We start from the raw sequence: 17,800 nt of genomic DNA, 5'->3' as shown, positions 1-17,800 counted from the left end.
TCGACCTCTTCCTTCTCCTCCTCCTCCTCCTCCTCCACCTCTCCTCTTCCCCCTCCTCCTCCTCCTCCACCTCCTCCTCTTCCTCCTCCTCCTCCTCCTCTTCCACCACCTCCTCCTCCTCCTCCACCTCTCCTCTTCCTCCTCTTCCCCCTCCTCCTCCTCCTAATACTCCTCCTCCTCCTCTTCCTTCTCCTCCTCCTCCTCCTCCTCCTCCTCTTCCCCCCTCCTCCTCCTCCTAATCCTCCTCCTCCTCCTCCTCCTCTTCCCCCTCCTCCTACTCCTAATCCTCCTCCTCCTCCTCTTCCTTCTCCTCCTCCTCCTCCACCTCCTCCCCCTCCTGCTCCTCCTCACAGGTTCAGGATGCTGAGGATGCACAGGACCTGCAGCTCACAGCAGGTCAGGTGGAGTTTGACAGAGTCTGCTTCAGCTACGTGTCCGGGTGCGTCGCCAGCAACAAGTCTGCTTCCACTTTCCTACAGTTTGATCTGATTTCAGTCATTGTGCATAAAACAGAGAGTGCCGTCACCATAGCAACAACAGCATCGGTCGTTCAGTCAAACACTTAGAGGGAGGAGGTCGGTTTAATTGACACGGCTCACAAAAAACATCTGAGCGTGACGCTGGAGACGGCTGTTTGCATCCCATGTCCTAAACCGTGTTCTTTAACGTGTGTGTGTGTGTGTGTGTGTGTGTGTGTGTGTGTGTGTGTGTGTGTGTGTGTGTGTGTGTGTTCAGCACTGAGATTCTTAGAGATGTGTCCTTTACGGTGGAGGCGGGACAGACAGTCGCTTTGGTAAGTTGTCCTCTGTTTACTACGTCTATGTTCTATGAAGTCTAATCGAATGTGTCACTATTACCAGATTTAATAATAATACTAACAAGAATAAAATAACATATCTCACTTACTGTACCTCTAGTGGTGTTTATCAGTGGTGGAAGACAAATACTCCGAATACTACAGTGTAGAAATACTCTGTGCAAGTAAAAGTACATGCATCAAAATATATCAATAGTAAAAGAACTCATGCATGTGTGTGTGTGTGTGTGTGTGTGTGTGTGTGTGTGTGTGTGTGTGTGTGTGTGTGAGCAGGTCGGTCCGTCTGGATCAGGGAAAAGCTCCATCCTGCGTCTGTTGTTCAGATTTTACGACCTTCAGAGTGGCAACATCCGCATCGACGGGCAAGACATCTCCAAGGTAAATCACACGGCAGCAACCTCCGGGTCTGAAAAGTGAAACCTCCAGTGTGTTAAAGCTGCATTCTCTCTAGTGTCCACCAGGGGGCGACTCCTCTGGTCGTATAGAAGTCTAGTCTAAAATGACTCTACTTCTCTCTTGATTTATTCCCTCAGTAAACATTGTAAACATGAGTTTATTGTCTCAATCTCTAGTTTACAGTCTTCTTCACTACAGCATGATGTTCATTTAATAGGGGGCGGGGCTACACAGTGATTGACAGGTCTCTACCACGGCGTTGCCCGGTCTGGGAGTCATCCGTGTTTTTGTCTTTAACCCTTTCACAGTCAGTTTTCTGTTCATGAAAGTGATCATCCCCTAACAATATCTCATTCAGGGTTCGGTTGTATTGAGCTCCACCCTCTCGTGTCACAAAACAAGATGGCACTTCCTGTACAGATACACACACATGTACACATGTACACACATACACACACACACACACACACACACACACACACACACACACACACACACACACACGTAACTCAGTGGTATTCCTTTAAACTGCAGCCAGAGTCACTGCTCTTTATTTTACCATCAGTTGTGTTGTGTTTTGTCTGAATTTCTGTCTTTCTGATTCTGTCTCTTTTCATTCTTCATTTCACTTTATCTTCATTTCCCTCTCCCTCTCTCTCTCTCTACACACACACACACACACACACACACACACACACACACACACACACACAGCTGGGCTGAGTGTGTGAGCTCCTGTCACACTGTGAATAAATCATAGTAAAAGGTTCTTGAATAATGCAGCAACGAGTCCAGACGCCAGATGTGTGTGTGTGTGTGTGTGTGTGTGTGTGTGTGTGTGTGCGTGTGTGTGTGTGTGCGTGTGTGTAAAGATAGCCCAGTTATTGCGTTTGTAGCTTAAATAACTCTGCTTGTCGTTAAAAATCTCAATAACAAAAACAAAACGGCACACCACGCACACCGGTTCCATTACGACGGACGTGCTCGGTCAACGTTCTGGGGATTTTACGAGGACGCTCATTTATGATTGTACAGCAGGAGGACGGTCTTCATCAACACACACATGTGGTGTTTTGTTGTTTATCCGTTCTCTCGTGGAGGAAGAGGAGGAGCAGGAAGTGCAGGTCCACTGAAGGATTCTGTCTGTTGTCGGGGCCGTTTTTATTTTCTATAAGTCTCTCGTATTTTATTCTCAATGGTCTCTTCAGGAGGACAAACCTGGTGATGACGAAGGGGAAAAAACCACTCACAGCCCATGAGCCCAGCTGTGCTAATCACGAATAAATCCTGTACGATACGTGGCAATAACCTTTAATAGCTGAGCTGTGAGCTGTTTATTTTTTTTATTTACAATGCTGGTAAGAATGAACGAACATATTGACATAAACTATTAAACATGGGTGGGAAGTCCCTTAACATTCAGAGTTGAGTAGAAGTCCGAGTCGTTTGTAGTCGATCAATAAAAAGAAATATTGTAATCAAAAGATCGGTCATAAAGTTCCCCGAGAGCGAGAAGGACGAGGAGGAAGTTGTGTTTTATACTCCATCTGTTTCACATTCCTGTTGACCCTTAATTAAAATGTGTCATGCGTTTCATGTTGTACTCTATAAATTCTTTTTGAACGTGTCACTATCGGAGAACTTGCTGGTCTGTTTCACTCGGGATCCATCTTTACAAGCATTCGTCACGCACACCTGCTACGAATGAGTCCGGTGCAATTTCACAAGAGGCAAAGCAATTTAAAGGAAGAGCGTGTAACATTTAGGGGTATTAATTGGCAAAAAATGGAATATACATAATATTCATAACTGTGTTTTCATTCGGCGGTGAAGTGAAGGGGAAGGGAATGGCGATCGTAACTGTTCCTGCCGTTAAACATTGGCGAGTAAAAAATGCCAAAACTTTATTAATACCTCTGTTTAACAAGAATGTAAACAAAAGTGAAACCTAATTCAACAAAAGCAGCTACTGACTGATTCACTTCCAGTTCCTTCGTCTTGAAGACGATGACTTAGTTTTTTGGATGCCTGAAATAAGGTCTGTAAGCGTAAGAGATGTTACGGCTTTGTTCTACGTACAATATGTCAGTAATATTCATGAATTCTGAAGCTTTTGTGTGTCTTAAATGAGGCGGTTGCAACAATTGCTTAACTGAAACTAAACGTCATCACGCCGACTAGTCCGTCTTCCCAGACCCGTCTTCCCAGACCCGTCTTCCCAGACCCGTTGCGTATACGCTCATACCGTAGACCGTTGTGTAGTTTGTTCGCAGCCTAAATCATAAAAGTGGTGTTCGTTTATGATTTGTTTTGTATCTATCGTGTTTGCCACAGATATTATTTTCTGTAATAATCCAAAATCCAATGGAAACCATTTCTTGATGCTTCCATGGTCGGCCTACAAAAATACATCGTATCCATGCAGCACTCTATATGCTTATGTAAAGATAAAGCAGGTGATTAGCTTAGCTTAGCATAAAGACTGCAAGGAGGGGGGGGGGGCAGCTTGCCTGGTTGTGGCCAAGATATGATTCCAGAATAAAACATTTGCTTTTTGGTTTTACATTTTTGTTTGTGATTAAACGAGAAACAAAAAGTTGACATTTCTTTGAACTCTGGACTGAGTCAAGCTTGCGGTTTCCTCCTTTGCTAGCTCATCTGCAAGTTTGAAATTGCACTTAAACTTGTTTGGTATTTCACCCAGCTAACCCTTACTTGCACTAATATAAATTATATAAATGATGAATGCATTTCATGTAGTTTGAAAACAAATGTCTTAACTCAAGGTCCACTTACTTGCATTCCTCTGAGCTTGCAACTTCATTTTTCTCCACTACAGATTGAAATGTAAACCACTTGTATTGTGATGACAAAAGCCTCTGGGATGAGTTAATACACAAGTCTTTTTAAGGATGTTGTCTCCATGTTCCGGCTGAATCTGGGATTTGTTATGCTTGTTGCAAACAGCTGCTGGATGCTGTAGGATCTTTTCTTCTGAGCAGTTTAAAGGAAAAGTTTAGATTTCTTTCCCAAATATGTCTTAATACATTACTCACATGGTTCATATGTCCTACATTCAGAGAGTTATTGCTTCCACACTGTAACAAAAAAGGGACAAACAGCACAGTCCTGTGCAGAAATGCATTAAGCTGAAAGCTCATATGAGGTAGTCTGAGTGAGCCAAATCTTTTATTTATTACAATATTCAAATGATTTCAAAACACGTGTAGAGAGTGTCTGTTAATGTGATTTGTGAGTGTTTAAAAATGATTCATAAATGTCAACGTGAAATGACCACGACCTCGAAACATCACGTATTAGGATTCAAACTAAGTAAAATATACATCTCAGCTTCACAATAACTCAACAACACCTCAAGATCACCGGCCTTCTGGTTGAAAGTCCTGTGTTTGTTTATGGTCTGTTTGACTCTAAATGGAGCATAATGTACTAAATGAACATCATGCTGTATTGAAGAAGACTGTAAACTAGAGATTGAGACCATAAACTCATGTTTACAATGTTTACTGAGGGAATAAATCAAGAGAGAAGTAGAGTCATTTTAGACTAGACTTCTATACAACCAGAGGAGTCGCCCCCTGGTGGCCATTAGAGAGAATGCAGTTGTAAGACACTACCTCATCGGCTTCATTCGGCAGAACCGGAGGTTGCTGCCTGGTGAATATATATACGTTCTGTTGCCTTCCTGCCATGCAGGAGATTTCCAGAGGTGCGGCCAGTTCTGTATTTTGCAACACTTTGTTGTTTGAGCTTTTTTGGGCCTCTTGGGTTTGTTTTTAGCCCACCGCTCCTCTGCCACTCTGTTTGTCCCCGCACATGGCGGCCACATGTGGTGAAACCTCTGATGAGTCCGGCCCCGACACTGCAGGCTGATGGTCGGTCACTGAGCGCTGGTGTGATTCATCTGTGTGCTCTTTAAGGTGTCCGTCAGGTTCTGTTTTAAGGGATACAAACAGCCGTTTTTATTTAGTGTAGTTCCTGTTCCGCTATGTTGGAAATTACTGCTCATAACGACAAAGTTTTCTCTTGTTATCCTCTGACTTCCTGACTTCCTGTTTGTCAGTAAAGAGATGCCACACAGCACGCATATCAAAGCAGATGGAGAATCTTTCATCAATAACTTTAAGCAGAATTGTTGAAGAGTTAGAGCAGGACAGAGAGTTACACAAGAGCCAGATTTTACAAAGGGATAGTCTGACATTTTGTTCGGGTAAACCAGGGTAAATGGCTGTCCTGAGGTAACAACATCTGCCGACTAGCAACTTGTGTGACATGTCGTCTAATCGCATCGGACGGCAAAAATGTTCACAGCTGTTTCGACTCCACCCCCCCCCCAATATCAACTTCCAAAAGGTGTGTGTGGAGGTTTCAGTCGCTGTTCTAACGTTGTTGAGTGCTTCTGTTGGAGCGTGTTAGCTCCTCAGAGGTCGCTAATAAAACACGTCACATCTCGTTTGTGTAAAAATGTCAGCTTGTCGTCTTACGGGGGGGGGGGGGGGGGGGGGGCAGTGAGTCCTGTCATGCTTGATCTGTCCTAATTTTGAAACAAAGTTCCCAAAATGAAAACCTGATGTGTACAGAAAGGAGGTTGGGTATTTTGTAACAGATTGGTTAAAGAAAGATGTTAGATGTTGCATCATCCCTCAGAGTTACTGCAATGGTAGTCGTTATGTGTCGTATGCGAGGACAGCTGTCTAACTGATACGTTCTCCTTTTGTTCAGCTGTTGATATGTCAATGGAAAACATTTCCTTCTTTCCCCTCTCCATCTGTCCGCTTCAGACCTCCGTCAGCCCGACCTCGATCAGAACCAGATGCCGCGTTGTTCTTCCGTGGAATAAATACCGAAAGTGAACGGCAACAATTAAACTGAGGGAAAGTGATTGATTACCGGCCAAGCGCCAGAGCTGGCGCAGGAAATGGAATTTGCGTTGTTGAGGCTGCAGGAGGACAGCTTTCCACTGGAAATACTCAAAGTGCCGCACACCGACCGGAGAGTCATTGAAAACCGGAAATTATTTCTAGAGAGAGAGATCAAGAGACAGATTCATGAAACGATGAGATGCTTTTTCTCAAATGGGGAACCGAACTGATCGGATCAAGCTGGACCCTTCTGGTCTGGACCATCTGGATGAAGCCAGTGTTTAATCTGCAATATGGGAAGTAATGTTCAAAAATCTGGATGAAAACAGCGCGTAAACAGAAAATACCAATGTGCGCTGCACATTATTTTAAGATCGGAGGCTTGCCGCTGGAAAACGTAAAAATATTTCAATATGTCTTCAAGCTGCAGTGTGCATGATTAAACAATAAGCATGGACATTGACAGTGAGACGTAGAGAAGCAAAGCGAAGGTGAGCGGGTAAAACGTCTGACAGGTGAAATCCTCGGGGAGAGACGAGGACAGAAAATGGGTTCGGGACGTGTGCTTGTCTGTGACCCGGGGCAGCATGCATTATATAGTGTAGGAGGAATCGAGCCATGCAACATTTATATACATGTATGCTGTGTGTATGTGCGGGGAGAGGATAACCTAGTTCAACGCAAAACATACCGAATGTGTATCATGACCCGCAGATCTGAAGATTTCCCCTACACTGAAAACGCTTTCCATTGCAACACGTCAATTAAAGGCTCGACGCTTAATTAAAAGGGTCGGGCTTCAACGCTCGCTCCAATTTTGAATCCGGGTTAGCAGAAATGTCTGTAAAGCAAACCGTTCTGTTCCCCCTTGTCTGTGTCCCGAGGTGCGTCAGGCTTCTCTGAGGTCGCGCATCGGCGTGGTTCCCCAGGACACGGTTCTCTTCAACGACACCATCGGCAACAACATCCGCTACAGCCGAGTCACGGCCGGCGACCAGGAGGTGGAGAGAGCCGCCGTGGCCGCTGACATACACGCCAGGATACTGGAGCTACCTCAGGGTCAGGCTGGAGTGTGTGTTGATGATGATGATGATGATGATGATGATGATGATGAAAACTGCTTTTGTTGTTTGACTTCGATGTCGGCTGAAGCAGACCTGTGTGGAACCCCCTGGTAATCTTGACGCAGAAAGGGAACGAACGACGACGATGACGGGTGTTTTGTCCAATCAGGTTATGACACGGAGGTGGGGGAGCGAGGTTTGAAGCTCAGCGGTGGGGAGAAGCAGAGAGTGGCGATCGCTCGAACCATCCTCAAAGAACCTTGGATCATTCTGCTGGACGAGGTGAGAAGTTAAAACACAGGATTATAACACTAAAATCATTTTAAAAATACTTTCTCACACTAGACGAAAACATTCTGTCGACTGATCAGTTAGATGATTTAATTGACATTGATGTAAAACTGCTCCTTAGTACTTACATTATGCTGCACTTACACTGACATACTGTGTTTGTCCCACCAGGCCACGTCTTCACTGGACACCCAGACTGAGAGGAACATCCAGGCCTCACTGGCCAAGATCTGCGCCAACAGGACGACTATAGTGGTCGCACACAGGTGACTTTACTACCCAGCTGTGTGTTTCGATAACTGAGAAACTTCTCGATAGGTTCGCTTGTATTTACACGAGTGTCAAGACACCCAGCGCTCCCAACTCATAGCCACTGGAGGCTATCTATTATTAGATCAGATTAGCTATGACGTCATTGTCATGAAACAGAGCGCGGGTAATGAAACAATCAGTTTCAGTCAGTCAGGGCGTATTGGAATACTTTATCCCCAAAATGACAGTTTGCGCGTTAATATCTCACTCCGTGTTTCCTTGAATTCATGAAAAAATGACTAATTGGTAATATGGTGCTATAGGAAAAGTAAAGCTATCGCCAAAGTCATTCAAATTCATCCTCAGGGGGACATGAATGGGTGTGCCAAATTGTATGGCAATCCATCCAATAGTTGTTGAAACATTTTACTAAAAAAACCCACAAAGGTCAGCCTCATGGGAGCGCTAGAGGAAAAGTTAGCAGATCAGAAAAGTCGGTGGGATACCTCCTCTGGGGATCATGAATATCATTCAATAAATGGAGGTATCAATCGTCATAAATATCCCGAAAATATCTACCAGTCACCTGTGAGCATTCGGACAAAAGGTGGTCCAACGCGGTACTGGACATGAGTTCCTATTCTTTTCACCCTGAGAGTACAAACACTAATTCTGCCATTGAAATGACTAGTGGTCTGTGATTAAAGCTGTAAATACAGGACCCAACCGAAAAAGAAAAAAAGAAAAAAATCAAATGCGAGTAAGAGAGATGAAAGGAAAAAGGACAGGTGATGGATGTGGTGAAAGGGAAACCGGATTAGAGCAGACACAAAGAGAGGGGATGGAGAGATTAAGCGAAAAGCTGATCGGAGGATATGAGGTGACGACAGGTCGACAAAAGTAAAAGAAGCAGATGTCGGCTTGTTCATCAGTCTGAGTGATATCGAAAAAGACTTTGATAGGCTGTGACACTCGCAGACAGCGAAGTGGCCCGCTTCGGGTTTTCATCATCTCCTCTGTGTTCTAGCACACTGGGCTCTTCTTTTTTCTTGTTCATTAACATTATTAAAACGTGGTTTTTAGATTGTGTTAAATTGGTCAAAAGCAAAAAAGTTTTTTGTTTCTATTTTGGCGTTGCGATCTGGAACACTTGGAGGTTTTCGAAATTTGGAAATTTCTCCTGGGAAAATGGCCGACATCGCAGAGCTGCTAGCTGCTCTTGCTTTGACCTGCAGTCGTTGAATGAGTTGATCCACCGGCTTCTTAATCTTTCAATAGCAGCAGCAGATGGAAGCGTGCTCTTAGGATCAGAGGCTGTTTATTGACTTCATCAGTTGGGCCTCAAATCAAATTAAAACACACAGTCACAGCAGACGGGTCATGATTTAACTTTGAAGGGTGAGCTGGAATCGCTCTTTAATCAACTGTAGTTTTTGGATGGACATCGTGTTGTCCCTTCTCCTGAACATGGTGGCAGTCTGCTGACAAAACCAAGCAGTGAGTATGGGAGGGGGGGGGGTAGCGATGTGACAGCGATGTGACATATGGTTTCATGATTTTAAAAATATTTCTTTTCCTAATAATGTACATTCTTTGACTTGGATTAATTCCTGCACACTCTCCTGAAATTCCATTTCGAGTCTCGAAAACAATCAATCAACAAGAATTCAACAAGATCCTGTTTCTAGTTGCATGTTTTTAACTTAGTGCCACAACCGCATGTGTAATATAGGCCTTTTTAACAGCAGACATTTTGTACTTGTCATAGTCTCACCAAATGGCGTATGAATGACATGAACATTTCTAAGTCATTTAGCCTGCAATAACAATGCCATTCTTGCTTTTGACTTCTTAATGCTAAGAAGTGGCATGCGTCGCAAACTGTTGTTGAGTTACTCAGAACGTTACGTTAGTGATATTTGTGACGTGTTTTTCGTTCTTATGTTATGTTGACTTGTTTTTCAGAAACCCAACTAAGTAGATTTGTTGCCTAAACTTAAGTGCGGCCGTTTCATGGTAGCGAGCATGGTGTAAAAATGAAGCGAGAAAAGCCTAAAATGCGTAACAATGAAACTTGTCCTTAAAATGTCCTTAAAATATTGTTCTAATTAACACTTTCCCACGAGATCAGGTTGATAAAACACTTGTGTTACTAATAACACTAACAAGGGCTCTGTTCTATTCAAGTGTCCCAGCAAGTCATGACAGTGTGACGACGATTCCAACATTAAAATTTTAAAAAGTTAACAAATTTCCCCTTGCGGGATGAATAAAGTAAGTATCTCTGTCTGTCTGTGTGTGTGTCTCTCTCTCTCTCTCTCTCTCTCTCTCTCTCTCTCTCTCTCTCTCTCTCTCTCTCTCTACCTCTCTCTCTATCTATCTATCTATCTATCTATCTATCTATCTCTCTCTCTCTCTCTCTCTCTCTTTCTCTCTATCTCTCTCTCTCTGTCTCTGTCTCCCTCTCTCTTTGTCTCTCTCTATCTATCTATCTCTCTCTCTCTCTCTCTCTTTCGCTCTATCTCTCTCTCTGTCTCTGTCTCTCTCTCTCTCCCTCTCTATCTATCTATCTATCTATCTATTCAGCACAATACCAGGACCCCGAAACTTAAGCAGCTAAATGAAATTCAGCCATTTACAGTATATTTCTGTGATTTTATGAAAGTGACATGTATAAAATGCCTGTTTGACCGACCTTAATGCGATGTATGGAGGCTTCATACATCACAACAAAGAGCTCTAGTTTATAATGGTTTTGCAATAGTTGTGTATATATACGTATATATATATATATATATATATATATATATATATACGTATATATATACGTATATATATACATTTTTCATAGTATAGAGTGAGGATAAATGGTTGGATAGTTATCTAGGACATCGGGTGTCAGTGGAAGCTGAACCTCAACAGGACAGTCACTGGGTTTAATAGGCAGGAAAGAGCACAGGTGTTAACAATGGTTCCATCTCATTGAAGTGTCCCAGAGAGCCTTGTCATCAAACCTGCAGGCATAACACCTGTGTACCTGGGCACATCTGTATGCACATCATCTCCCTTCCTGCTGAAGTTGAACATAACCTTAAAAACATGAACTACTATAGCGTATACTGCGTATAGTGCAACACACTGGGTGTTTTCCTCTTGCTCCAAAGCCTGAATGAGCGGATAAAACACCCGGTGACGTCTGCAGTCTCCGGGGAGAGATATTTCTACCTTTGACCGAGGTTTTCTATCAAATATTGAAGGTGGACGTCCAAAGATAGCCACGGTGACACTAAAGCAGAGTGGTGGCTCTGCTGGAGCTTAAAGTGACACTCAGCAGTTTGGAGAGGCATGAACTCTATGGTTTGCGGAACCATTTTCTATTTTTTTGTTGTTGTTGTTGTTGTTGTTCTGCTCACAGCGTCGAGCGTCAGGGTGTCATTTCCACTGGCTAGGAGGGCAACACGTCCCCCTCACCTTTTAAAAAAAAAAAAAACTACTTTCAGACTCAGATTCATGCATTTATATTTAATATTTTCATTTTGCGAGACACTAAAGATGATGAAGATTTTTTTTATTTAAAATTTAAATATGCAAATGATGCATTACCTTATTAAATATGTGATAATTTGCATACAATTCCAGAACAGAAATCTGAATTTTGGATGAGGCCTTCAGGTACAAAATTCTTATTTCATTTTGTTTACATATTAGAGTCAAAGGTTTTTACTGAGGGGAGTTTGGATATCTCTTTGTATCACTCAGAAAAATATTTTTTTTTGCCATATGTTTAGTAATACAATGTCATATAAATGAGTCTCTGAATGATGTGTGGACAAACCCCTCTGTAGAAAGCTTCAGAACACAGAGAGAAATTAACGTGTAAAGTTTGGTGTATGTAAGAGCTATTGAAGAGGAGATTTCTGGATCAGAGTCTGAGAAAATCGCCATTTAGAGAAAACGTCCTGAGACATTTAGAAGACTCTACAGGTGAATAGGGTAGAAAAATTAACTCGTAGATATCACCATGAAACTTCACCTGTTCATTACTCACATTAAGACAATTATTTTTTCTATTACAAGTTTTCTGAAATGTTATGTTTAAATATGCAAATTAGGCATTATGTAAAGATAACTATTTGTGAATTTAGGAGAAATCTACAGACAAAAAAAGACAAATGTAGTAAAATAAACACCTGGATGTTTTCTGTCCATTACTCTGAAATAAGACATGTTATGAAAGGAAAATAGCCCAAAATTTAAAAAAGTGCATCAGAATCTCTGTTTTTTACTGTATTGTCTCCCCTCAAAGGAAAACACACTGCGTCACATCACAAAGTCGAGTCCGGAGCTGAGACACAGTTAGATGTTCTTTAATCAGACTCTCATCAGAGACTGGTCATAAATATTAACTTTAATAATTTACAGACAGGTTCATACGGAGTTCCCCAACCCAGAGCAACATACCCGGCTGTTAGTGATTACTGAGGAACGACTCTACGTGTTTTTACTTTTATAAGACAGCTGAACATATTTAACATCACACATTACGACTCTCTCTTTCAACAGCATGCGTCTCCCTCTTTTCCCATTTCCTCATCTTCTCCTCCTCCCTCTCGACCTCTGGCTCCGTTATCTTCCTTCCTCTCGTTGCGAAGACGCCGGATGGTCAAAAGACTTTGATCTGCTGACTCTTGTACGCCTTGTTGCACTTCACACGTGTCTCAAAAGAGTATTTTGTAGTTTGTAATGCTGGCCGTTATTCATATTGTTAATAATAACAACGTCTTAAATATTGCAATCTCGGAACATGGCAGCGCTACAGAGAAGGAGTCCATGAAGCACAGTCACATGTTTATACAGATGATAAACAGGCATTCAGCTTAGTTACATTTTTTCATAAGAGGAAACGAATTTGAACAGATGCCTTCCTGGTCTGGTTGCTCTTTTGTATTTTATCCGCATAATTTTAATCCATGCGATGATCTTTTCCTGAAGTAGTTTTGTTGCCGAAGTCTAACAGAATAGTTTCCTGTGAGGACGGAAATTTTGAAAAGACCGAATGCCTGTAACGAGCGGTAAATTCACGAAATTCACGAAAAATGAGGAGTCACTTTTACGTAAGATATCACACGTATGAGGATACGTTGCTGTAATAACACGAAAACACTCCGTATGCGATTCATAAAATCGTAAACCCACACAGGACTTTCACCCAGGAGACCATTGTTATTGCCCCTTTGATTTATGTCTCATGTAACTTCCGTAGGTATTTTAACCACATAAACCTAAAGTTGAGTTGCCTAAATCTAACATCTAAGACGAAAGTTTATTTTGAAAGCATTGTATGCATGCAACCAACTGAAATTGACAAAGGAGGAGCAACATTTTCGTGTGAAGATACCCGTTTTCAACTTCAACGTACTGATGGTCCACAGGATCCCTCATTTCTAGCTTCCCATTCATTGTAAGCGGCCGCGCAATGCATTCTGGTTGCGCCGTGGCGCTGTTTAGAGAGATTGCATAAAGTTGAGGTCTATGCTACTTTATGCAAATGAAAAAAAACGTTTAAACCCTTTAATGTTATGCTCAACTGTGTGACGTTGCAGGTTGTCCACCATCGTCGGAGCGAACCAGATCCTGGTGGTTCACAACGGACAGATAGCAGAGAGAGGAAGGTACGGTTGTGGTTTTGTTGAAACGTCTTCGGGACATTTTGAACAGCCACTGATGCGCGCGTGTGTGTGTGTGTGTGTGTGTGTGTGTGAGACACACCTGAATGATTGTGTGTGTCCTAAGTGCTTGCAAATTTCTTATCTGTAGCTCAAAAGCTCAGAGTGTTTTTTGTGTGTGACCCTTAAACCCCTCTGGTGTCTCTCTCTGCCCCAGAGGCTGATGGACAACAACACACACACACACACACACACACACACACACACACACACACACACACACACACACACACACACACACACGCGCGCGCGCGCGCGATGGAGCTGCCACTTAACTGCCGATGCGTACAGTCCTTTGATATAGGAGCTGGTAATGAAGACTTCCTTTCTCACACACTGAGGTCACACACACACACACACACACACACACACACACACACACACACACACACACACACACACACACACACACAAGCAAGAGGTGAAAGAAGTGACATTTCTCACTCAATATGCAAAATTCAGATAAACATAGATCACCCAGATGAGTGTATTGTCCCTAATAATCCATAGGTATTGATAAGAACGCAGCTGATAAGATGAGTTGGTCACATACTTGGCTGTGGCGGAGGGTAAACACATGCAGGGGCTTTGTTTGCCCCCCCTGCAGGTACAAAGCATCCATCTTTTGATCGACACTGTGTTGTGTAAACACGAGACAGTTCCACCTCCGGTGTCCAAATACACACCGTTTGTGCCACAAAGTGTGGAAGCGTATCATGACACGGAGACAGGAAGAGGCCTCATCCTGTCCTCAGGCTGTCCCCCCGTGCTTAACATTTTTTTTTTTTACGAGGACTCGGTCCGCGCCGAGGCGGCTAATTCTGAAAGCGCTGTTTTACCTGTGAACACGACAACGTGACTTTTTGAACATCTCCATCCACACGAAACAAAACCTCTTCTCCTCGGTTATCCTGCTTTGTGCGTTTTGATAGAGCCAAACTGCTGCTTCAGTTGTTCTCATTTACATGTTGTTCTGTGTCTGTTGTTGGACAGATTCTGAGTTTCAAACTGGGATTTGATTGCGATTCGATACGTTTACAGTTGCGGCTGTGTTGTACTTGCTTTCTTCATCTTTACAAATACATTTGGCGATCTGATTGCCAGTGTTTTTGATAGAAGGCGGAAGAGGAGGAGTTGGGCCGAGCCTATCTCCGACCAACGAGCAGCCGCCCGCAGTCCGATTTGTTTACATCAAAGTTTACAGCAGCAGAATTAAGGCGTCTGAAATCTAAAGAATTGAACGTCAGTTTAAGACTTCACGTTGGAAAATGACAAAAACAAAATTTTTGTGTAGAAGTAGATCTGTAGCCCGCTCCATATCTCTGCTGCAGGCTTGAGGCTAAATGAGCCGCTACTGTCATTAGCGACTAGTCCTCATACCTAAATGACAGAATACATTACATTACATTACATTACATTACAGTCATTTAGCAGACGCTTTTATCCAAAGCGACTTACAATAAGTGCATCAACATTGGTAATCAAAAGAACTACTAGTCACCAGAAGTACATTTCCTTTTCCAAACAAGCATCTAAGAGCATGAAGCAGAGCATAACTCAGAGCCAAAGTACAGAGCAGAAACAAGAAAAACAGTAAGTGCTATAAGTAATACGAATACAATAAGTGCAACAAGCTAGTATGAAAACAATAAGTGCTGAGTGGAAGGCTCAGGGTAGGTGGACTCTCAAAACCACTTATGTGACTGTCGGAGAACACCAGCGACAGGCGCATGATGTGAATTAGTTTTGTTTCTTGTGTAACTCAAGTTACGTGACATGTTAATTACGTACACAAGATTAATAAGTCAATATTGTGTTGGTTTCACACGGGACATGAACAGCGCTCTCCTGGAAGAAGGTCTTGTGTTTTTGTTTAACCCATTCATCCACCAGACCTCCTCCATCGGCGGTGTTTGTGACTCTTTGGAACGTCACCAGGACTCTACTCATCCCGTCATAATTACTGACTGACTGACAATAACCTCAAGTGCGAGTCGTAATTAGCTGCTTACACAGACGTCCTCTGCTGCCTGTTTTTTTCGGGGAGGACAATCTCAGCGTTACGCATCTGAATCTATGTCCTAAAGTTGCATTGTGGGTAATGTAGGCGGCAAGTTTTCGACAAAGGAGAATAATGTGTGGAGCAAAAAAGACAATACCTCTGGTTCTGCTGCATCAGTTTTGAGTTGTTTTTGAAATGCTTTATCAGTGGACTCTTTTAAGATACGATTTCTCTTTCTCTGTCTTTCGTTGACCTCTTGACCTCTTCCTTCTCTCTGTCCATGTTTCTCTTCATTTCGTTTTCTCTCTTTTCATTTCTGCGTGTCTCTTCCCCTTCATCAACCTGTTCTCACTCTTCCTCTGTCTATCCCGCTCAGTTTGTCTGTATCCTTATCTCTGACCCTCGTCGTCTCTCTCTCTCTCTCTCTCTCTCTCTCTCTCTCTCTCTCTCTCTCTCTCCCTCTCTCCCTCTCTCCCTCTCTCTCTCCCTCTCTCCCTCTCTCTCTCTCTCTCCCTCTCTCCCTCTCTCTCTCTCTCTATCTCTCTCTCTCTCTCCCTCTCTCTGTCTGGAAGTCCAGACAGTGACACACTTGTGTTTTTACTAATTCATAGTAAAGTTGGTCGAAGTCTGCAGGAGGATTTCGTAACACTCAACTTTGTTTTTAAAGCAGCTCTGGTGTCACAAGACATTATGAGTGACCCACCTTCTCCTCTGCCTGCTCAAAAAAACTCAAAAACATATATAAATAAAAAGCAGATAGCGTAAAATCTCCTACAAATTGTATTTACTAATGTAAATGTGTCATATAGGAACTTTATTTTGGGGAGAAATTGGGTTGCCCTCCTACCTTTTTCTTCTTTTATTTGCATTCAAGAGCTGTGACAGCATAGAACCCACTCGGTTCTATGCTGTCACTTGCTATTTCATTTTTTTTTTTAAATGTAATCTGAACAACAAATGGTAAATGCACAACTTAATGAAGCTGCAGTTTTATCAGCCGGATGAGAGGTCACTATTAGAGGTTTGAACTTTAGAAAATCAGACTGAAAAATACCAGAAAATCAAAAAGTTTTGCAATTTTTCCGCAGGGCAGAGAGGAGTTACTGACCCTTTTCGATTGATGGTACTTTCCTTCTTCTCTCCTCCCGTCTCCTCCTCTCGTTCAGACACGAGGAGCTGCTGGAGCGGGGGGGTCTGTACGCAGCCATGTGGAGGAAACAGCAGAAGAGTCACGACACACAAACAGAAACGCAGATGAACAATCGGACTCAAGACACTTGACACTGAACTTTCTTTTTAAACTCTGTACTCACCACACACTTTTTTTTGTCATATCTGATGTTTTGCATCTCCAGCAATGAAGGCCAGCAGTGTGTTGGATAATGACACTGAAGCTGTTATTCTCATTGGACCTCATGCAAGAGTATTTTTTGTATTTTTAACTTTCTTTGCACACAGTGGACTCGTACGAGTAACCACGTCACATTCAGAAAAACTTCAGACAATTGTGTAAATGACCGGCGTGAACTCTGTGTAAATTAGCATCATCAACGTCCCAATACTACCATATAAGGCTACTCATCCTGCACCGCATTTCCATCATTAAAGTCCTGCTTTCAGAGATCCATGAAGAAAAGTCTATAATCTTTAACGGCGTCAGCTGAAGACGAGGACCTGAGGGTCGTACTGTCACTGAAATAAATATAAGATGGTCATATTGATTTTGTAGTGTTATACAATAACATCAGTTGCTGTATAATGTGGCTGTATGAATACATTTAGAACTATTTTAGCCTATTATTCAAACAGGATAATGTCGTAGAATACGAGAAAATTGGTGAGTTCTCCCCAATCACTCGTAGAAGCCGCTTCAGAACGAATCTGTTCATACGACTGGTTCTTGAATGAGGCCCATTGACTCTCGGTAGGAGCGTCAATGGACTTTGGGTTTGAACTACTGCTGCTGTCCCTTTTCTTCCCGTTGGTGGTGCCGGTTGACATGTGTGCATAACTGGCATGAGAGTGACCAAAGAGTCTGCACGCGTGTTGAGTCTCCAGCCTGCAACAACATGAGAGTCAGTAAAGTGCCAACTGTTCCATGCAGCGCTACATTTGTTCTCGTAAATTCACTCTGAAGCTGCGGAAAAACAGTAACGTCAGCCAGCTAACAACCGTAGCAGCGATGCTACAGAGCCGACTAAATATCAAGGAGCTTGTGAAGATTCCACCCGATCCGTTTTAAAAGCGATTGTGTTACCGAGATTGTTTTTGGCTAAAAACATCCCGGATGGGCTGAGAGTGCCGGTGTCAAAGGTCACTGTTTAGAGTAAATCTATATCAGCAGCCTGAGGGCCAGAAGGAGGAAGACA

General features: G+C 42.8%; 1 protein-coding gene across 1 annotated transcript; it reads left to right on the top strand.

Moving 5' to 3' along the window:
* Positions 1-353: 353 nt before the first annotated feature.
* On the top strand, positions 354-17,106 carry abcb6b (ATP binding cassette subfamily B member 6 (LAN blood group) b; the record flags this gene model as incomplete). The annotated part of the gene is made up of 8 exons (XM_068734185.1): positions 354-439; positions 736-793; positions 1,091-1,195; positions 6,981-7,155; positions 7,330-7,442; positions 7,623-7,717; positions 13,307-13,375; positions 16,598-17,106. Coding segments are annotated over 8 exons (816 nt in total), but the record flags the coding sequence as incomplete, so codon positions are not given.
* Between the last annotated feature and the right edge of the window lie 694 nt (positions 17,107-17,800).

This window comes from Cebidichthys violaceus, unplaced genomic scaffold (assembly GCF_023349555.1).
Source record: "Cebidichthys violaceus isolate CVI_PGR_0920_01 unplaced genomic scaffold, fCebVio1.0.p SCAF_61, whole genome shotgun sequence".
NCBI lineage: Eukaryota > Metazoa > Chordata > Actinopteri > Perciformes > Stichaeidae > Cebidichthys > Cebidichthys violaceus.
This window is presented reverse-complemented; position numbering and strand designations above follow the sequence as displayed.